Source organism: Phalacrocorax carbo, chromosome Z (assembly GCF_963921805.1).
Source record: "Phalacrocorax carbo chromosome Z, bPhaCar2.1, whole genome shotgun sequence".
Lineage (NCBI taxonomy): Eukaryota > Metazoa > Chordata > Aves > Suliformes > Phalacrocoracidae > Phalacrocorax > Phalacrocorax carbo.
The window spans coordinates 41,643,620-41,666,588 of NC_087548.1; the positions used below are offsets into that span (position 1 = coordinate 41,643,620).

Consider the following 22,969-nt stretch of genomic DNA (forward strand, 5'->3'; position numbering starts at 1 on the left):
AAATTGGATGATCAGAGCAAACATGACTTAACCGTCGTGTTTAAAAATACTTGTATTCCTTGAACACAGAAATGGTATAACTCTGTTTCTTACATGACCACTAAAGCCATTAAACATCAGTTACAAACAAAGATAACTTGTGATCTCATCGTCAGTAATGGCTTTGCCTGTGCACTTGGTAACAGCTTCTTTGTTTGCAAAGCACCAGGCAATGAAAAGACATGGTGAAGCCTGGGCTGAAAGCCTGCGTTACAGGAGACCTGACCTAGACTATATGGCTGGCTTGAGGCGGATTACTTTCAACTGCAACATGCTTGTTGGAGATAGAGGAGCAAGTGCCTTCGCAGAGTGCCTAGGAGAGGACCTTTGGCTAAAAGGTATTGTGAAATATTGAGTCTTAAGATTAGTATTGGCAGGCAGAAAATTTAGAATTATCAGTTATAGCAAATGTAGCCAGAAGAGTAGCTCACTATTTAGCTAGGAAAGAGTAATCTTTTTTTAAAAAAAATTTCCTCTTTTGTATTGTCAAAGTGTCATCTAGTATTGTCCTCTGGTATTTTTGAGATGTAATTTGTTCTACTGTGTATCTGTACAAAATGACTGACGGTGGTGGTGTACATCATAGCATTCTGTACATGCAATCAAATTGTTGATTTTTTTCAACAGTTCAAAACCTGTTGAAGTTGTTTCATAGTTTGAACCAGGTGTACAGATAACATGCATACTGATGGAAGAGGACCAGATTAGAGAGTGCTTAAGCAAACTGGACATACAGAATTCCATAGGCCCTGGTGGGATGCATCCAAAAGTGCTGAGGGAGCTAGCTGATGTCATTTTGAGGCCATTCTCAATAATCTTTGAAGGATCATGGTGCCTGGGGACTGGAGGATAGCAAATGTCACTCAAATGTCACTTCAGGAAGGCTGGGAAGAAGGACCCAATCAGCCATACTTGGATCCCTGGGAAGGTGGGGATGTGCTGCCACCCAGGGGGACCTCAACAGGCTGGAGAAATGGGCTGATGGGAACCTCATGAAGTTTAACAAAAGGATGTGCAAAGCCCTGCATCGGGGCAGGAATAATTCCATGCAGCAGAATGTGGTGGGGGCTGTGTAGCTGGAAAGCAGCCTAGCAAAAAGGGTCCTGGTGGTCCTGGTGAAGAACAAGCTAACCGTGAGCCAGCGAAGTGCCTTTCTGGCAAAGAAGGCTAAAGGTATCTTGTGCTGCATTAAGTACAGCCTTGTGATCAGGTTGGGGGAGGTGATTCTTCCCCTCTACTCAGCACTGGTGAGGCCAGAGCTGAGCTTCCCTGGACAGGAGAGAGCTGAAGGTACTGGAGAGAGTCCGATGAAGGGCCACTAAAATGCTGAGGGGACTGGAGCAAGTCTGATTTCAGGAAAGGCTGAGGAAGGTGGGACTGTTCAGCCCAGAGAAGAGAAGGCTCAGTGTGGGTCTCATCAAGTCATACAAATATCTGAAGGGAGGCTGTAAAGAAGATGGAGCGAGGCTCTTTCCAGTGATGTCTTGTGACAAGGCAAGAGGAAGTGGGCATAGGCTGAAACACTGGAGGTTCCTTCTGAACATCAAGAAACACTTTACTGTGAGGGTGGGTGAGCAGTGGCACAGATTGTCCACTGTGGTTGTAGAGTCTTCATCCTTACATCTTTAAGAGCTGTCTGGGCATGGTATGGGGCAAGTGGCTTTAACTGAGCCTTCTTGAGCAGGGCGGTTTGGCAAGATGACCTCCAGAGGTCCTCAACCAGTCTGTGATAGTCTGCATGCACAGGATGAAATAAACACAAAAGCCATGATAATACTATTGCATGGTGACCATGTAACTCACTGATGTGTGCAAGCGGTGAACTTGTAGAAGCATTGACTCAGACTTTTTAGATATAAAAACACATACGTATGACGTTACCTTGGGCAGTTTAATTAATTGGTGCCTGGGAATATTATATCTGCCAGGAATTGTCAAGAAAAGTGATTTTTGTATTCTTTCCTTTGCAGTTGTTTGGCAGTTATTTCTTAATGTTGATCTATAATACTGGTTTAAATTTCTAGTTTTATTCTCCAAAAGTAATGTTCTTGTTTTTACACATGGCTGTTATTGTCATGTCCTCTTTTCTCATGCTTCATGTTCTATGAAATGGAGGTTTGGAGCAGGTGTGGATTAATTGTATTAGATATTGACTTCTGGTTATGCCACTGAATTTTTTTTTTTACCTCCTTAAACATTTTAGCACTTGATTTGCAGCAGTGTGGAATATCCAATGAAGGAGCAAGGTCATTAATAGATGCTCTTCAGACTAATACAACATTAGTGGTACTTGATGTCAGAAAAAATCCATTAATTGGTATGTATCTGCATCTACCTTTGTCCTCTTTGTGGTTTTTGTTTGTTTGTTTTTAAATTATTTTTATTTTCAGTAGCTCTCAGGGGAAAAACAAATGGCTTTTAAGGCAAAAACCTGCAACAGTATTTTGCTAAACAGTTTTAAAATGGGGGAAGGGGACAGGGTAGGTAATGAGTATTGCTTATTCAATGATTTGTTTGTTTGCATAAACAATTGTCTCATACAGGAAATTCTTAATAAGATATCTTAATTGATTCCAGATCACTTTATGATGAAAAACATTATTGAAAGACTTCTTATGAATGGAAATAGTGTTAATTCGGAGGTATGTATTAGGTATTTTGGAGTGAGTTTGGGGTTTTCTTTGTAGCTGCCATTGCTTTTTTTTTTTTAAAGGACAACGTTCAGAATTAATCTAAACCAGCTATTCCAGTAATAAACAGAAGTCTGAATTTTAAGCAGTTTATAAAACATACAAAAAACATTATGAAGGAAAAAGCTAAAAACACTAGCAGTAACATATTGTGTTGGGTATTTTGTATGGTTTCTTATGTAATTTAAGATGTAATGTGGAATAAAATTAGGATATCCATTTAATGAAAAGAAAAATGGAAATGTGTCTGTATACTTGGGCATTACTGTCGAATGTTACGTAAATATTGCTGCTGGACTGCTGGAAGATTTTCTACTAAATGTGTCTTTCTTTTTATCATGGCAACAATAACTTTTATTTAAAAAGTAAAGGAAATCACAATTTGAAATTTAGAACTTGATTTATTTTGAAACTTTTTTTGTCAATAATTTATATAATTAAGATTTTTAAAATTTACTCAAGACTATCCTTTTGGATACTAACTATCTAAGAAACCAGAGTTTAGCTGAAGTGCAGTACCCCATGCCATCTCTATCTAATAGTCCATAGAGAGTTTACAGTAACGTGCATAAACTGAATAGCTGGACCATTTATGATTAGATATGCTGTTTAAATACTGAGTCTTTTGTTTATAACACAGAAATCAGATTCAGTTCCCAAAGGAGACAGCAAATAAATGAGTATACTCTCGATCTTCTTTTCACAGATCTGCAACAATTCCAGATCTTGTTCTGGAACTTATTGCTCTTTTGGTTTTGAAAAGGCTTAAAAGTCAGAGCTATGGATCTGTAGGGAGTATCTAATAAACTGAGAAGTTTGTGTGTAGAATTCCTTGAGGATTAATACAGTTTTCCACTTCAATCTCTTAAAGACTTTTTTTCTGGAGAAACTGAGGATGGTTGTGGAGGAGTACTTTCTCCTTGGCAGATGGAATCAACACTTGCAAAATGTTGCAGGGATTACATGAAAACAGCATTTGCCTTGAGATGCTCAAGATGACTGGAAAGTTGAACCGTGAAAAGAAGCAACTCTCTGGGGAATCTCCCATATGCTAAGAGATCACTCAACTCAAGACATTTGTTCTATATTCATCCAGGTAGTGCAGTAACTTAAGATTTACTGGCGATGCTAGTAGTTCTGCCTGCCTCATTAACAATATGAATTAAAAAGGACTGACCACCAGCGTGCTGAGTAACTTTGCTTCTTCCACAGATAAAATTGGCCTTGATCCTTTATTTTGTAAGCTTGGTGAGCAGGCCGTTGTAAATAACATTTGCTGTTTATCATGGGAATAGTGCAGACACTCAAAAAGGGATAATCCACCTATTTAGCAAGATGGACACAAACATTTGATGTTGAGGCTGATGTTCTTTTGAAACAGAAATATTTACTACCCTAATCTAGGATGTACAGTTGGTTTTGAGCTCAGTTACAGAAGTCTGGATATTATGAAGAGAAAAACGGTTGAATTTCTTTGAGCTAGTGTCTTGGTGTGCAAAGTCAGCGATGTGGGGTTTGGTTTTGTTGTGTTGGGTGTGGGTGTTGGTGGTGTGTTTTGTGGGGTTTTGGTTTTGTTTTTTTTAAGGAGTCAAAACTCAATAAATTAATAAATCATCAGAGGTGTTACTGAAGGCAAACAGTCATTAATCTCTGTTGCAGAAAACTACAAGAACTGTTTCTTCATTCTGTCGATCGTCAAAACTCAGCCATATGATTTAAAAAAAAACAACGTACGCATAAAAACAATTTAAGAGTGTATTTGTGAGAGTCCTAATGACACATTCCAAATTCTAGATGTAACTAACTATGGTTCTTTCTATTTGTAAACCAGTTTTAGGGTAATAGAAAAATTTCAGTTGTTTTCCAGATTTTCCATTATTTTTTTATGGACAATCCATTATCGACTAAGCTTGCAAATTTAAAGAAGTAATGTTTGTTTCTTATACCTTAAGCTTGTCAAACAGAATACAGTCAGTTAGCATTTGCGTTGTGTCCTTTCGTCATCTGTGTACTGCCTCCAAACCTGTGAGGTTTTAGTAGGATGTGCTGGTCCAATTTTTGTAGTGGAGAAATCATGGGTTGCTGTCTTGGAAAGTATTTAAATTAGTAGGGGTGTTTTTTTATTTTACCTATTGTAGTTGCAAGATATCTGGATTTCATATTGATAGAAAATGAAGAATCAGTTGGACTAAGTTTAGCCTGTGCGTAGACACTTCTTGAACAAAAGGCATAAGATGTAATTTTCCTTGTGAAACGAATCTGTAACTTACTTTTGCAGCAAGTGGACTAACTCATACCGTATCTCACCCACTAAGAGATATCTAAAGAGTTGCATGGATGACCGTCCCTAGTACTGCCTCTAGTTTCAGCTAAGGCTAACTGTCATAATTCTCCTGAATAAAACTCAGTAAATGTCAGATTTGTTTACATCCGAGAAGCAGCAGAGCTGCATTCTGTACCACCTCATCATGACACCTGTTGTGCAAACTCCATGGTTTTGCTTATGCCAAAAATATGTTAAGGTGCTGTTGTGTTGCTTTACAAAGAGAAGTTTGGTGGGCTTTTGTATGGCCTAATAATAATAAGCCATCATAACTACAAAAGATCATGTTGGCTGCCACAGATAGCCTGTAATGTACTGTCACCACTTGCATACTGGATACCTTCCATCCCGCTTGGCATAAAAACTGGTTGTTTCTCTTTCCATTTCAGTAGCATGTACGTGCTTGCCTTTTGGGTTGGATCTTCAAGTTAGTAAGAAGAGCTGCCTACTGCTAACCAATACCTTTAAATTTGATGAGCAGCTAAAACAGAGGAAAGCTGTATTAATCCTAGAAGCACTATGTTGCTGGTATAGTGGATTGTAATTGTAGATACTGTTGGGTGTAATTGGTGGTGAAAGTTTGTGTAGATTCTGAGTGAGACTGAATAACTTAAAGGAAAAATCCAGTGAAGGTGTCCATGAAACAAGTTGGTTTCATAGTCTCAGCTCAAGGACTTTGTAATTTTTTCAACACTGCCTTAATAAGCTTGCTGTCTTCATACTTAGATGTACAACAGCAGCATGCACCTAGGCAAGAGACAGGCTCCTGGGCTAGATGAACTTTAGGTTTAACCTAGTATAGCTGCTCTTTTATGTGTGTAGTAAAACCAAATTAAGATACCCTTGCTCTTAGAAGTTTGTGATTTGATTTTACTCTTTCTGTCTATTTTTTAGTTTAAAATGAACAATTCACTTCTCTGAGGAGCTAGATCCAGCTGCAGACCCAGCAAAATTTATATAAGGATTAGTTGAGTCCAAAGTTTGTTAAAAAAAATAGTTTTTATTGCTAATAATAAACTTGCTCTAACTAGCCAAGTGTAGTCCATGGTAATAGTGTGTTAATCTTCCCGGTGTATCAGGTAGGACTAACTTTGGCATGCTGTTCCTAGTACTCTGATGTGGGATTTGGGTCTCTCTGACATAAGCTTTGTGTTAATATCAATTGCATTTCCTTTGACAGCTGCTTCAGCACTAGACTTTGTACTAACTGTAGCTTGATGCAGATTGAAAAATAAGTGACAGTGTAGCTTAAGAATATCTACCTGAAATAATAAAACTTCTACTGAGGAGAGGGAAACTGTAAGATCAGAGCTGTTGCTCTAAGGAAATGAAAGTTGAAGCACAGCACTTGCCTTTGCTTACCACTATGTGCTAATTTTTGTTTGGAGGCTGTTGCTGTGTAAGGATGAATTTTTATTACAGGCAGTGAAGATTAAACTTTGTATTTTTTAAAAGACTAACTGTATTGGTAATACAAAATCATGTTAGGGAAGCTTTTATTACTCTGGAGAACTTTGGCCTGAGACAGTGATTCCTAGCAAGCCAGCCTTCTGAGTATGAAAAACAAAAGCCAGATTTTGCTTTTTATAGGGTTGGTGCAATTTTTTTTTACTATAAAGAGAGAAGTGTTCTGTACAAGAGAAAGGAAAATATTGGATGGGATGCTATAGTGGTGTTCTGGGAGGACTTTCTGATAATGTAGCACTCAGACTTGCGTTAAACCTGTGTTTGAATTGGGGCTCTGTGGGATTTTTATTTTTGCTTAATTTTACAGTTTGTTATTAGGTCTTCTGTAACTAGCAGTGTTCTCCATATATCTGACAACCTCCCTTCTAATCTTAAATGAGCACCTCTTTAAATACCAGTTACTAACACAATTTGTCTTTCTCTGAAAAAAAATTTTCCAGTATAAGTGGCTGACATCTCCATCTTCCAAGGATGCTTTGAAAACTAGACCAAGGAAAAGAACTATTGTCCTAGGAAGTGGTCGAAAAGGAAAAGCTACTATTCGTGTTGGTAATACTGTCTTTATTTTCTCTGACTATAGCAAATTTTGTCTACAAAATAGTCTTCTAATGTTTAAGAACTTTAATGGTAAAATAAACAATGTGCCTAAATGGCACTGTTTTGCAGAATACTTGTCTTAAAAAAAAATTCTATTTATTCTTTATCGAATAACATGTCTTCTACCATCAGTGGTTTCTGGAGGAAACTTGTTCTCATTTTCAGTGCTGCTAGATATGTGGCTGGAAAAATGGTGGGATGTGCTGACTTATATATGTGGACGCGTTGCACGTCTTTATTCTGAGTGCATCCTCTCCACAAGCTTTTACTTCTAGGAAGCTTAGTGGTAGTAACTTGCCTAGTTCTTCTGATGTTATAAGCTTTCTGGAGCAAGACCGTCCTCTGCCAGAACAAACAAGGATGCATTTTTTAGTGATGTACAAAATGTTCTAAGATTTTTTTGTTTTAAGTTAATGTAAACCTGTTATAAATAGTATGTTTAAAATAACTTTAATATTTATAATTAAGTACTGATAGCTGTGATACACGAAATATTTTTTCAATAAGTTACTAAAAATTTCACTGTAATACATTTGGCTGTCTTCCATCTTTGCTCTAGTTATCTGGAAACAGAGTGGTAAGCATAAATCAAATTGAAATTTTTGTACAAATAAACTGTGATGATCAGGGTGATGAAAGAAGAAAATGCCTGACTTAAATATAGTTGTGGTGTTTTGGGGTTTTGTTTGTTTTTTGTTTTGTTTTGTTTTTTAAAGATAGGGAGTCAGGAGGTGAAAATGACTCTATTCTGTTTACTTGTTGGGAACAAACTGAAATTTGGAATCCCATTACCACAGTTACACATTCTGTACCATTAAAAAATTAGTTGTTTTATTGATCTCAAAGAAACAATAACCTGAGTTCTCACTAACTTAACTGTATGAAATACTAGGTGAACAGTTTTTTGGGCTTGCTAGTTTCTAACTTACACAGAATCTGGGCAAGAGTGGTCATGCACACTAGGTATTCTTAATCTACTTTGAGTGATAGCATACGCTTGAAACAACAACAAAAGAACAAAAAGACAATAGTGAATGTGGCTTTTCATTATTCATCTTAAGTGAAGGTATTGCTGGTGTTCTCTAGGAGCGATGAACATGAGTACCAGCTTTAGCTTAAAGCATTTTGCCAGTTAGAAAATCAACGTTCTTTGCACTAAAGCCACTAGAGGGCAATTTGAAGCAGGTAGATAGCCTTACTGTCTACATGGACTGTCTAAGCTCCCACTTAAGAAAACAGAGTTAGGTATCTGAAATTAGTAACGTGAATAAACCTCTTTACCTACAAAACTTTGTTTCCTTTTTTTGAATAAGAGTGTGTCTTACTTAGATCAAGCTAAATAACAGTTAAGTATACCAGTTTATAATTACAAGCAGATAAACTGACCACCTCTCTTTTTGAGAAGCAACCAAAAGTTTTTTGAACACTTCAGGAAAATTAGATTGAAAAGCAGATTTCCTACAGTCCCTTTTATTACATAGGAGATTTTACTTATGAACAGTAAGATGTGAATTTATATGTAAATAACTAGGTATAATGAATTCTCTTTCCCCCTATTCTTGCTGTTCAATACAGGATTAACATCTAAAAAGTCTGTAAGTCCTGGGAGAAAAAATGTACCTGTGAAAGATAGTTACTCACCAAAACCACTACCGCCCGGCACAAAAGGCTTCCTTCCTTGGCGGACTGCAGAACGTGCAAAGAGATGCAGGTGAGGTTTTCATAGTACAGGGGAAAACATTAAAGCATAAAATGTGCATGATAGTAGAGATAGTAGAGAGCAGTGTTAGTTTTTTAAAATACATTTTTTAAAATGTGAGTTACACACAATTTCGTATTGCATCCATAATTTTTACTGTTTATATACATTTTGAGAATGTTATATAAATTCTATTCCAGGACTTTTTCAAAATACATGAAAAGATATAATTTGATGGCCATAGGAATATCCAGGTCTAGCTAAAAAAAAAACCAAACCCACAATCAAGCCCAACTTGCTTGTTTGTTCTCTTGTTACTAATGATTTATCAGACTTATCATAGCTGAAGATGGAGTTTAGTTTTCTAAGCTTGTAGTGTAGTTGATTTGGCATCCAGTTCAAGGTGCCTAGGTATTTTGTCCACCTCTTCTTTCTGCTCCATCTCCTCTAGTGCCAACAAAAGTATTGTGACCATCTAAGCCCTGTGAAGTAAAATAAATAAAAAAAATCGTTACACATAGAAGCCATAATATTATTATAATGCCTCTTTCTGAAACAGTTTTTGTTTTGTTTTTTTTTTATGTATTCCCAGGACCTTGGCCTCTCAAAATGGAGGCAGTATATTTAAACAGAAGATTACTTAATGCTCTATCAGAACTACCTTTATTAAACTTGTCTTTCAAAATGCTGAACTCCAAATTCTCCTGTTAAATTTAGTTCATAATAAACAACTAAGCAAGATGCCTATTGAAGGTATTAGTGTTAGCATCCAGTAATGTTGCTCTAATTCATTATTAAGTACTAATAGAAAAAAATGAGGGTGTAGTGAGTGTTAAAGGGATACAGTGCAGTGTCTGATGCTGTTTTTACTCTTACTGCTTCACATGTCCTAGAATCCTGTGTTTGAAATGGAAATAGCAATGGTGACAATATGTAAACTCACTTTTCTCACAAGTGTTTTTTTCTAACTTTAGAGGGGGGGCAGTGGATAGTACTGAAGAACTACCAGTGAAGATTCAGGTACTCTTTCTCATGCAATGGTTTATTTAGTAGATTAATGCCTGGAAAAAAAAAAAAGTATTCTCCACAGACTCTTACTGTCTAGAAGTTAAGACTGGAAGATACTTTTAAAATTTCTTTCTCATAGAAGTGCAAAATAATAGTCTATGTCTGCATTTGGTTGAAACTTCTTTGATACTTAGTTTATTCCCATTTCTATATCCCTACCTTTTGGCTTCTTAATCTTATGAGCAAGCTGGGTGTGAGTATGGGCACAGTTCCTCCAGAGGAAATCAGAAGAATTAACAGCATTTTTCTCTTGACACGTTCCACTCCCCCTTTCCTCTCTTTCCTCTTTTTACTTTTGGACTTGTGTTTGAACCCATCTGTGAACTGCTGTAGTAAACATACCAGCAGGGGAGAAAAAAATCCCCACTTTCTTCCTTCTTTGCATCTCATTTCCATCTTGCCCCCCACACCCTCACCAGAGAAAAGCTGAAGAAGTGTGTTAGCATGTACTAGTGAATTAAATTGGCATACAGAAGAGTCTGATGGCTGCTGAAGCCAGCAAACTTATCCCCTGCTCTGCATAGGCTTCCCATGGGCTGCAGTCCTTTGGGAAAACCCGCTCCACCACAGGCTGTCCACAAGCCACAGCTCCTTCAGCCCATCCCTCTGCTCTGGCAAGGGGTCTTCCCTGGGCTGGAGTGTGGGTATCAGCTCCACCATGGAGCACCTCCTCTGAGCCTCATGTTCTCTCCGCTCTCTCTGTCTCTTTTGGTTCCCTCCTCTTCTGCCTTCTTTTGCCCTTTCCTCAATACACTTTCCCCAAGATGCCACTATCTTGGCTGCTGGGCTCAGCCGTACCCTGTGGGGCGTCCATTGGAGCTGGCTGGAACCAGTGGTGTCCAGCACAGGGCCACTCTGCAGCCCCCACTGCCAATACCTTGCCACATACAGCCAATATATGCACACATATGATCTTTTTAAAATTGTTTTATGGAAATTTATTTCAACCTTCTGTAGCTGGACAATGTAATATGCACTGTAAGGGACTCTGAGAAATGACTGCATTTAAATTAAGCTTTTAGTGCTATTTAATCTTTGATTTTTATTGCACAGTGTAATGCTGGGAGTGGGTGTGTTTTTATTTTCTGATGTAATTAGACAGGTATTCCTGTGAAGGTGACAGTAGAAAGCGCTTCTACATCGGAAACTGAAGACACAGAAGATTTAGATGATGTTATCCATCATGCTGATTTGGCAAAATCATTAGATAAGATTAATGTAACCGAGTATCAACAGTTACAGGTAAGAAGCATGTTCTCTGCCTTAAACTCCAAAAAGGCAAATTTTATCAATTAAACCATGCTTTATTCAGAAATTTATGGTTAAGCTAATAACCAGTCATGCAGCAGGACTTCTGAATAACTTTTAATTATCCTACATGATGTCACACAGGCTTCCATTTCAGAAGATGTGTGTCAAATATGCACTGGATTTCCAGTCTCTGAATAGTTCTAATGAAGATGTTTACCCTATAAGCATATTTTCAAATTGGGGCCATAATAAGGAAGAACTTCACCTAATACATACAGCTGCAATATGTGTAATTTCTCTGTTCCAGTCTTGAATCATGTTTCACAACTCTTTTGATCACTGTAACTGCCTGTAGTATTTCCTTCCAAGTACTTCCTTTATAAATGTAATTTAACGTTATTTCTAAGAGCTAAAATATTGTAATGATGGTTGTGTAAAAGTATTTTAAAAATAACTGAAATTGTGTTAAAGCTCCATTTTATAATTGAGCTTGGTAACAGACTTTTTTCATTCACTTTTTATTGTTCCCTCTACTTCATTGATAGTTCTAAGAAACTAGCAGTGGCAAGACTGACTATTGCTACAAATGCCTTGACAGGGAATGTTCTTACAAAAGAAAAGGAAAACAAAGGGTGCGTTTCAGTGGCTTAGTAACGCGCCTGAGGTATCTAGCAGGATTTAGATTTTATTTGGAGAATCTGTACTGCCTCCAAATGAATACTGCTAAAAATAAGATCTATAGTCAGTATGGTTTCAGTGGTGGTTGTCACAGAGCACCACACTGGGTGAATGAACTGTCGATGTGTATAAATATTAAGACCATATAGTTCTTTGTGTAAGCAAGTGAAGTTGAAACTTAACTTGTTACACAATTATATGTAGTGGGAGAGTTAGGGTGGCTGGCAAAAAGACTGTACAAATACGGCATAAATAACTACCTGCCTGTACACTTTTTCTTTAGGCCTATGCTTTTTCTCTCTAGAGCTTTTGTTCAGGAAAATTTTCTAGGTTTTCACATGCTGCTGGGACTTTGTTGTATAGTGGCTTTCTTCTTTGTAGGTGATTTTGTATTGCTGTTCGTGTGGTGTATGTTGACATTGTGCTGTGCAGCGGCTTCAGCATGCCCATGAAGAGCATTGTGGCTGGAATCATGGAATTCCATGTCACGTGCATATTGTGCCAAAAACTTCTATGCAGCAAGTACGGTGCTTTCAGGAATCACTTGATATGTTTATTCTTGGTGTTTGGAGAAGAGGGAGTATTACTTTCACAACACACTGCAGAGGCAGGCTGTTTTGCGCTTTGGGGAAAAGTCATCATTTCAACCTGTGTTGTCAGTGTTACCTGTTGTATTACATAGAGAGCAACTGTAAAGAAGGAATAATTTGTGATTAATTTGAGCTTCCTGGGAGGCAGAACTACAAATTTTAGGAACCTACGCCAAAATTTGTTCTAAATTTCCCATGCTTGTAAAGGTCTGGGTTTTCCTGATTTTCTGAATTTGAAAACCAAAATACTTTTTCAAGCCAATGCTGCATATCTGACAGCACTGTTCAAACAGTCTTGAACTGTTTCTGTGCCACACCCATCCTTTTTGTTATGCTGATGCAAATCACCATTCCACATTATGGCAGAACCAAACTAATAACTTGTCACCATTGAACGGTGAGGTCTATTTTTCCTCCATTCCTTAGTGCTTTTTCCATTTCTTGCTTCAGTCTTCTTCTCTTGCATCTTTTTTCATGTTTATCTGAGCATAAGGGAAGTTGATTCAACTTACTAATGTGGAGAAAACTCGTGTAGTTCAACCAGAAGTGCAAAGTCATGCACCCGGGGAAGAACAACCCCATGCACCAGTATCTGCTGAGGACAGACCATCTGGAAGCAGTGTTGCAGAAAGAAAAGGCCCTGGGTTCATGGTGGACAACAAGTTGAACAGAAGCCAGCAATGTGCCCTTGTAGCGAAGAAGGTGATGGCATCCTGGACTGCATAAGGAAGAGTGTTAGCAGGCTGGGGTGTGTGATCCTTCCCCTGTATTCAGTGCTGGTGAGGCCACACCTGGAGTACTGTGTCCAGTTCTTAATTCCCCAGTACAAGAGACACATGAGCATTCTGGAGATAGTCCAATGAAGAGCTGCAAGGATGATTTAAGGAACTGGAACATCTCTCCTCTGAGGAGAGGCTGAGATAATTTTACATGAATATTACATGAATTATGTACAAGTAGAGATTGCACTGTAACTCCTTCTTAAAAATAAGGACAACAATGAAAAACATGGCTAATTAGTTACTCAAGTTTTTCTGATATTTTTTTTATTTTTAAACTTAAGTTTTATACCTCTGTCTAGTGTTGAGTAGTCCAATTGCATACAGTAATTCTGAGGGCTACAGATATATTTGCTGTTCAACTTCATCTAAAAGGCTGTCAGTGCTGTCTTTCTGGACTACACCACTGGAAGGGTCAGTCTTGCAGCTTGGGTGTACATTTAGGTCTCTGATGTTCTTTAATAAATTTTTCCGCACAAGGGCTAGAGGCTTGTGGAAGCTAGTGAATTTCTAAAAAGCAAATCAAAGAATAAAGTGTACATATACTTGTAATTTAATGGTGGCAAATATGTTTGCGCAGGTGCAAGGTATTTTCCTTTAAATGTAGGCTTCTGATACCACTTATGAGGAGATGTAGCTGCAGTGTTTGTCAATTTTTTTGTGAAGTCAGCTCATAACCCAATATTGTATACATCTACAGTGTGATAAATCAAGTTTAAACAAAACTACAAAACCTCCAAATTCTCTAAGCCTTTTCCCTTTGAGAATACAAACCAGCAATGTGAAGAAAAAGGTCAGTGCTGTCACCTTTAGAATTGTCTAAAATCTGTCCACAACAGAAATACTATAGAACCAAGGTTTCTAAAGTAGAATTCCTTGCAAAAAAACCACAAACCTTACACCCTAAAAACTTTAAAACACATACATGCACATGCACACACACTATAAATGGAACTGTAAGCATTCTTCAAGGCTGTGGTACCTGTGACTGATCTTCAAAGCTAGGTTACAGGATTCCAGCTTACATGTCAAGTTGTGAATTGTACGACATTACAGTTGCTACTTTCTGTGCTGTGCTTCTGCATCTTTAAACGGATTTCTAGCTCCTATTCTTTCCCCATGTTCTGAAGTAGATTGCAGCAAGATTGTGGTATTTGTTGAGGGTTCTCCATAGAGATTTCGCCCCCACCCCATGCCTGGAGGTGATTTTGTTACATCATGGCAGTTAGATACTGTTAAATCTCTTCCAAAAATGCTGTCTTTGAAATGTGGTGTTCCTATACCTTCTGACCTCTGAGAATCTTTCTCATGTGTTCAGATGCTAAAGATATGACTAGCTTTCTAGTTCCAGGTTTAGCTTGGCAGATACTAGTAGTGACAAACCCATAATCTTCACTGAGTGGTTGTCACTGGGAGGGCTATATCTAGAATATTTTAGAACCTGCATCTTTGAATCAGGTGCAAAAGTCCTCACATCCTACAAGACCTCTTTCCATTTGTAGAAGGATTTTTACTATGCATTCTGTTACACACAAGTCTTCTCAGTTGTTTGCTTGTATGAAGTGCAGTAGCATGGTCTTGAATAAGCTTTTGGTAGTAAAGGATTTCAGTACTATTTGGATCTTTGCTCCTCTGTAGAACTGGTTGATAAGGTGTGTACAAAAAGCAGTGTCCTACATTACATACATGTGCCTGTATACAAGGTATATAGAGAAATGAAGAAGCTTCGTATACTGTTAGTTCATATAGGTTACCCTCCGAAAAACAGAACAGTGTGATAGTTTTAACTGTATCCACCTTTGGATTCAGAAGACTCTTAAGGCGTGTTTCATGGTTTTAACACCAGCTGGTAACTGAGCAGCACCCAGCTGTTCGCTCACCACTCCCTGGTGGGATGGGGAGAGAATCAGAAGGGTAAAAGTGGGAAAACTTGTGGATTGAGATAAAGACAGTTTAATGGGTAAAGCAAAAGCCGTGCATGAAAGCAAAGCAAAAGAAGGAATTAATTCACCACTTCCATGGGCAGGCAGGTGTTCAGCCATCTCCAGGAAAGCAGGGCACCATCACATGTAATGGTTACTCAGGAAGACAAACACCATCACTCCAAACGTTCCCCCCCTTCCTTCTTCTTCCCCATGCTGAGCATGACATCATATGGTGTGGGATATCCCTTGGTCAGTTGGGGTCAACTGTCCCAGCTGTGTCCCCTCCCAGCTTCTTATGCACCCCCAGCCTGCTCGCTGGTGGTGGGTGAGAAGCAGAAAAAGCCTTGACTCTGTGTAAAACCTGCTCAGCAGTAACTAAAACATACCTGTGTTATCGACACTGTCTTCAGCACAAATCCAAAACATAGCCCCATACTTGCTACTGTGAAGAAAATTAACTCTACCCCAGCCAAAACCAGCACAGCATGCAAGAACAAATATTCCTGTTTGCTTTTCCACTTCAGATGCTCTAATTAAATATGATAATGCTTTGCTATGGTACAAGAAAATGTGGTGATTGCTTATCGAATCCTGACTACTGTTCACTGAAACTGAGAGATTTACTCCTTAGATCTGAAAGTTAAAATACAAGTGTAGGCATCTCATGAATAAGACCTGAATATATTTGTTAGATGTTTGGGTTTGTTTTTCTTGTTAATTCAATGCTAAGCTGCTTACCTCACTGAAACAGCTTGGGATTGTGAAAAACTTACTTTTTCTGCTGAAGAACTAAGTGAAACCAATTGAAAAGAATACAGCTCCTACAGTTCAGAATTTCGTATTCCTACTGCTGTCATAATGAATAAAATCCTGGATGAAGAACACATTCTGAAAATGTAGGTATGACTACTAAGGATGCTTTTTAGAGCCCAATTTAAGCTTTCGATGAGGTAGACGTTTTTAGTTAAAAATGAAGTTTGAAAAGGCGAAGGGGAAGAAGAGGAAGTAGAGAACATACATTCCTGATAGTAATGTCATAGACCCAAGAGATGTGCTATAATCTCATGTTATCTATTGTTATATTGCAAATCTGTTAAGTGAATCACACTTATTTTCACTCCTCCTGTGTTGATTTTTTGCATCCTAGGGTTATGTACTGGTGGACCTCTGTCATGTATTTTTGTAGAATATATGTTATTGCTTGGAATGCTGTGTGCTAGTTGTTAATTAGACATGTTGAGTTGTATAATACTGCATGTTGATCTAACGTTTTGAGATAAATTTCATGATAGTTCATCTCTGTTATGATAGTTGGAGCTGGAAGAATGCATAGAGAAATTAAAGGAAGAACAAAGAGCCAGAGTAAAGGCTGAGGAACGGATAATGGAGGTAATGATACTTAACTGTTAATCATCTTTACTTTTAAAGGAGGCACCAGTCAGACTGTCTACTTGCTTAGTTAGGAGTAATTATCAGTGACCTCTAATATGGTAGCTTCCAGAGCTTCAGTTCAAAGTCACATGGATCATTTACTAGCCTAAGGGTGGTGATGAAATCCGCATTTAGTAATGTGTGTTTGTTCTCCTGATCCTTTTCCAGAGCCTTGAACTCTGGGTCAAGCTACCCTTTCAATGTGTTTCATTCATTTGGTGTAGTACTTATGGTCTGGGGTGTCCTGATGTTTGTTATTCTTGAGAAAGTGATTAAATCTGTTTGCAGTTTGCAGCAGATGGATAGTTCTTTGAGGTCTCCCACCTTCTTTATCATGACTTGCGCTAAAAGCTGTTTGTTGCAAGTGTTGTTTAATTTGGCGTATTCTGTACCTTTGATTTTTCGAGTTTTGTTTCTGCAGGCAATAAAAATGTTGGATGGTTTTCTGCATAGCATGTCAGCCATCAGTTGTTGCGAAATGCAGTTTCGCATTATGTCAGAATTGAATTAACAACTTGTCACAGTTAAATTGTGAGGTCTCTTTCCCTGCCATCCATTGTTACTGACCTGAAAACATCCTTTTGCATCAATAAGCAGAATTTCTTGTAGTAGAGTTGAATGTAAGATAGTGTAAATGAATGGATTTTGTTCTTAGATGTGATCTGGAGTGGAATGAAAGTGGTGGTACCCTTTGGAACTTGAGCAACAAGCGGTACCCCACCATCCAGGAAGCAGATATCCACAAAGGACTCCGCACTCTACAGGGTTTGTTGTAGTCCTCTGGTGCGGCCATCCCCATCCTCCTGTAATGTGAGGTGCACCAGTGGGGTCTGCTGGATATCTGTTGTTAAATACTTAAATGCTTTTCAGGCTAAATACCCACTGCAACAGATCTTACTCTATTGTGCTAGACTGCTTGGACCTGGTACCTTGTCTCAGGAGAAGGGATAAACTAAGTAGCAGTAATCTCTAAAACTGTTCATTTTGATGCTAGTTTAACAGCTACAGTGTTACACAGATCTGTAATTTTTTTGTCATTCTCTCCTAAAAGGTGGCAGAAGGAAAGCCTGTAGTAGCAGTGACTGCATAGCTGTAATCGCCAATGAGTGTCTAAGTTAATGTTTCCCTCAAACACAAACCCCTGTGTATCCTACAGTTATCATTCAACTTTCAGTTTGTCATTGATTTTGATTAATGTTCAATGTGAAGAAAAATCGGATCATCTTAAACTTTCAATTTGGGATGCACAATGCAGGGGAGAGACACAGTATTATGCATTCCCTCTGATAGAGAGGTGTGAATATAAGGAGAGCATTGGCCTTGATTAAGGTTTTTATTAGTAAAATTAATTCTTTGGTGTTAATGTGTCACATAATACATGCAAAATAACATGATATGAAAACTAATTTTATTAGCTTCCACTTGCTCTGCAACATTCTGTACACACTGAAAAACAGTGCTGAGCCAGCAGTTTTGTGTGCCTGCAGCAATTTCACTATGGTAGCATAGGATTGCAGCTGTGGATAAACAAACCTGCACAGAGCTCAGTATTTTTGGTACAGGAAGTTCTATATCAGTTATGTCAGTTACTTTGGATATTTCTCTTTGTGATATGGCTCTATAGGCTTGCAAAGGTGGGGCTGGACTGTGTTTTTTAACTGACAATGATAGAAATTACTTTTTTTTCTCCCCCCCTCCCCCCCCAGCTGGAAATTGAAAATGCAAGATTAAGAAATCTAAATACCTCCCTATCTGAGGTTCTTCATGCACAGTCAGAAACCAACAAGATTTTGGAAGATGAAGGTGTTCTAGGCAGCATTGAGAACTCTTTCCAAAAGTTTCATGCTTTTTTAGACCTCCTTAAAGATGCTGGGTAGGTTGTTGCTTTACTTAAGTCTTACTGTTTCTGCTGAGAACTCTTTCCAAAATTATCCTTCTGGTGAAATATGCTGCCTCCTCCCCCCAGATTTCTAGAACTGTACTTGCAAAGAGCAAAGGAAGAAAAATTAACTGTATGTACCTACTGTTTAGTCTCTTCTCAGTGGGAGGAACATGATCCAAGCACTGCCCAGCTCAATCTGTCCTTGGGAAAGGCTTTCAGGAAGCCCATTCCAAAAGAGAAGAAAGCTTCTATTAAAGCATGTTTCCAGGTCTTTATTGGATCACCTGTGGCTCTTAGCATTCCCATAACACAAAAGGCTCAAAATACAGTTCGACTGGCTTCAGAAAGTGTCCTGTTGCTTTGGGCCCCCTTTCACTAATGGAAGAACAGAAATCTAGATGGATGAATCTGGCCTCTGTACTTAAATTCTGGATTATTTATTATCACTTGAAATATTTTACAGAGTACTGATTAAACTTTGTCTTAAGGCTCTACCTCTGTACCTGCAGTTTCTGTGAGGATGGTTCATCCATCCTATTTGTCAAAGAATTTCAGCTTAAGTTCTCAAACCTATTTTGTAAAGCTTATATAGCCAGGCATGACAATCTCATTCAGGAGAATGAAGGAACGACATGAAGATACATTGTAGCCTACCCTGCCTGTTCAGAGAAGACCACAGAAGATATTATTTGCCCTCCTTGCCTATGGCTGCCATCCACCCCCAAACTGTAATAATATAACTTAATGTAAAGTTCACCTTGAGGCTCTGTTCTAATTTTATGCCAATTATCTGGTAGAGTTGCCATTACTTTAAGACTGAATTTCAAACTTTGAGGGAAGGAAAAAATGTTCTCTCACTACATAAAATAAAATTTTTTCAGGTGGGTCCTCCTACATCTATTTGTGATAATTGGGAGCTGCTCTGAAAGTTACAGAATCCCAATCACAAAGACTGCTCTTCTCAATAAGCTTCTGTTTAATGCTGTGCTGTCAATTGATGGTTGCAACTCCTCACTTCTTATGGAGGCATAAAACACCCAAGTGGTAGGTTTGGCCAACTTGTAAGTTGGCAGGTGAAACAACATGACTGCATTTGTGAAGCGTGTAATTGGATTTGGGTGTTAGAGATTATGCTAGTTTGGGAGATGTGCACTAGTCTTCTGCTTGAATGACAGAGTTTTAATCTTTGTTCTGCCTGGCAGGGAATCTGCTTGCCAGCATCCTGCTCTAAGAACAGTGCTAGCTGGGAGAACTTCATTCTTAGTTTCATAACAATGAGTGAAGACTGCGCATTTTGAACCTGCAGGCTCATTCGTGTAAAGATAGGAAAATAGCTTTAGTTACTTGTTTTCATCTTTATTCAGCTATTTTGGGCTTCTCAGAAAATAATGGAAAAACTGTCTTCAAAGCTTCAGACAGATTCTGTTTCTTCTTCTGGTTTTGAATGTTTAGATCTTTCATGGGGTAAGAATTTTTTGTGTCATTTTCTATTAAACTTTGTTTTACAGACTTGGACAGCTTGCTGTATTAGCTGGGGTGGACCAGTCAGATTTTGGTCTTTTGGGGAATCCACAAATGTATTCCACTCTCAGTAAGCCTGCTAACATAATAAAGGAGAAGTCTTTTGAAGAAGAAAGACAAGAACATACCCAGAATAGCAAAGTAAGTCTATAGAAGGAATGCCAGTGGCAATGTACTTGATTCTATTTAATGTACTTTTCAGCTGGTTTCCCCCTCTGACTGAAAGTAATGATTAACAAATGATCCATGAAGTTATTACTGCAGTCTTTTGCTGTAGCTGTATTTATACAGATCATAATAATTCAATTGTTAATGTAAGCTTTTTAAGCTATTACCGTTTGGAAAAGAAACCATAGTATTTTGTAATGTTCTAAAGTAAGTGTTGGTATTAATTATGTTGTTTCTCATTTTGAAATATGAAGTTCAATAGTGGTATGTGTCCATAAAAATGGAAAATACCATGAGTAGGTTTTTTAGGAACACTTAGTAATGATGTATAGTGGTTTTAAAAAAACTTGGTCTGATAATAGAGTGTAGTACAATATGACTTTTGAAAAGCAGGAATTTTCTTAAGTTATTACAGTGTGTGTATCCAGTCCTGTTAGATTTCTATGAGGGCCATGCCATGAATTGCAGGCAATTACATATTTATGATATTAACAACATAAGGTTTTAGTTCCTACTCTGAAGTCAATAAATAGAAAACCACCTGGATTTTCCAAGGGATGTACTAAAGTTCCCTTACCAAAAAAAACCCCAAACAACCAAAAACAAACAAAAAAACCAAACCAGGCTTAAATTTTTAAGGCAATTAAAAATTAAGATACTGGCAGCCTACAGCCTTGTCCAAGCTGGATAAAACTGTCACATTAAGAATCATGCTGTATTTCCAGTACATTTATTATACCCAATGTCTTCCCTATGAAGTGTTCCAAACTCCTCAAGAACACCATGAGCTCCTAAAACATGATGGTAAAAAGTGTTGGGTTTTTTTAATGTTTCCAGTTTTGCAGTCTGAATCTGCTAAAATTATTCAGAGTAATAGAGTAATTCTCATTATAGGTTCTCTGATATTTGTTATAGTTCGGCTTGCCACAGTGTTTTCAGCTGATGGACTGTGACATTAACTTGTTCATGAAGTTTGTTTGAATCGTTTTTCTAATTCATCTACATTTAGAAGCCTGAGCTTAAAGTGATTTTTAAGTATACATGGCAAATGATGACTACAAAAAGCTTCAACTAACACTTAACACTACTCTCATACTTATCTCCTGGTATTGGTTAGTTTGGATTCTTGTGGAAGCTAGGTATTGTGGGATAGACTATTGGCATCGCACTACAGTGAACTGTGAGCAAATGTTACGAATTGCAGCTATTTCAGAATGATAGACATGGTTAGGCTTTGGACGCGCCAGTATATTTGACACATTTCTGTAGTATGAAGTTCAGGCTAGATCTGAAACTGTAATATGCCTACTCTGTGTCATTATCATCCTAGCTATCTTCTGAAACTTGCTTGCTTTGAAAGGTAATGAAAGTTGTGTGATTGCTATTGTCTCTGAATTTTTTCCATATTATGTAAAGACTTCATTTTGCTATGCAGATTTTAGTATATGGCAGTTGCAATACTGGATTTCTTTTCTCCAGTTGCATCAGTATTTTCATTGGAATCTCTTATTTCAGAACAGAGCTGGGGACATCCAAGTTTCTCTTCCTGGCACATTTCAATCCCAGATGGTTATGAATAATGCCTTCTCTGCTCTTAGAGAGTTACAGGAACTTCAAACTGCTGGACATCAGCCAGGCTCACGGAAGGAAAATGAAGCTCACACAATTAACCAAACTAAAGAGGATAAGCCTCGAAATAGTACTCCCACATTCTCTGAGAGGAGAGTCAAACAAAATGAACATGTGAAAGGACATCACTCAGCGAGGCAATTGGTTGCCAGTCTGCATTCATTTTCTGATTCCAGTGTACATATTAAAAGTAATGGTAGCAGAACATCCAGTGGTGCTTTTGGTGAAAAAAGCAGAAGTTTTTCCTCAAAGAAATGCATCCCTAGAGCAAATGAAATGGCCATTCCCAGTGATGGAGCAAGAGGAGACCAAAGTAGACTGCAGACAGTAAACCAGTCTGGAACTGATACTGTAGGATCTGGCTCTGAAAGTATCCAAAGTATTACCAGCATTTGAAATGGATCCAAAGTGTTTGAACTGTTCTTTATACTTGCAAGATTAAAAATAAATTTTAGATGCCTCAGTGTAGTTTGTGCCTTTTTTGTAAAGTAATGTAGACTTTGTAAACTTCTAAAACACTGCATGCTGTTTTGTATTCCTGTTTCATGCTTGCATCACTTGTCACTAGATTTTTATTTTTGGAAATATGATGCACTGGTAGAATGGTACCCTTCAGTTTGTACTACATACAAAGGATTCCTGGCATATGGATTTTATTGTGTATCACAGATCTTGTTATGGAGTGTAAACTGTTTTGAGCTAATAAAATTGAGTACAAATTTTGCTTTTCATTTATTTCCAGTGTGTTGCAATGGAAGTGGAAAAAATTGTTTTAGGGCAAACACCAGTTCACACCTAACAGGGCGTGGGTATGACATTCCCAAAGGTAGTGGAAGTTTCAGATTTGAAAATGAGCCCAGAAACATCCCTGAAAAAAATATTTAAATACAGCCATTCTTCCTCACTGCTATGACTGCAGATCATAGAATAATACACGATGGAAAGGACCTCTAAGGGTTGTCTAGACCAACTCCTAGAGTTTGCCCCCCAGCTTCTTGTTCCTGTCCTTTTGCACAGGCAGCTGATTTGCAGCTTCTGAACTTCCGTTAGAGTAACATAGGTTTTGATTTGCCTTATGCGGCACAGAAAATCATGTTGTTTTGCACCAGGAATAGTAATCAGATGCAATTCGGTATGGCCCTGAATCTTTCTTTATATTTGTACACTTGCCTGGGTGTCATGAGAAGGCAATCAGTGAAGAGACTAATATAATAATATAATTATCAGTCTCC

General features: G+C 38.0%; 1 protein-coding gene across 8 annotated transcripts in view; it reads left to right on the forward strand.

Moving 5' to 3' along the window:
• The window catches only part of CEP78 (centrosomal protein 78), a 55,286-nt gene extending 32,814 nt beyond the window's left edge, over positions 1-22,472 (forward strand). For all 8 annotated transcript variants that reach the window (XM_064437853.1, XM_064437855.1, XM_064437854.1 and 5 more), the window contains 11 exons: positions 203-377; positions 2,243-2,356; positions 2,617-2,681; positions 6,960-7,068; positions 8,692-8,827; positions 9,790-9,835; positions 10,982-11,125; positions 16,418-16,495; positions 18,244-18,410; positions 19,928-20,081; positions 21,624-22,472. In XM_064437853.1, coding sequence (XP_064293923.1) covers positions 203-377; positions 2,243-2,356; positions 2,617-2,681; positions 6,960-7,068; positions 8,692-8,827; positions 9,790-9,835; positions 10,982-11,125; positions 16,418-16,495; positions 18,244-18,410; positions 19,928-20,081; positions 21,624-22,133 — 1,698 coding nt within the window. In that variant the 3' untranslated portion in view covers positions 22,134-22,472. The remainder of the gene's footprint in view (positions 1-202; positions 378-2,242; positions 2,357-2,616; positions 2,682-6,959; positions 7,069-8,691; positions 8,828-9,789; positions 9,836-10,981; positions 11,126-16,417; positions 16,496-18,243; positions 18,411-19,927; positions 20,082-21,623) is intronic.
• Positions 22,473-22,969: the final 497 nt, after the last annotated feature.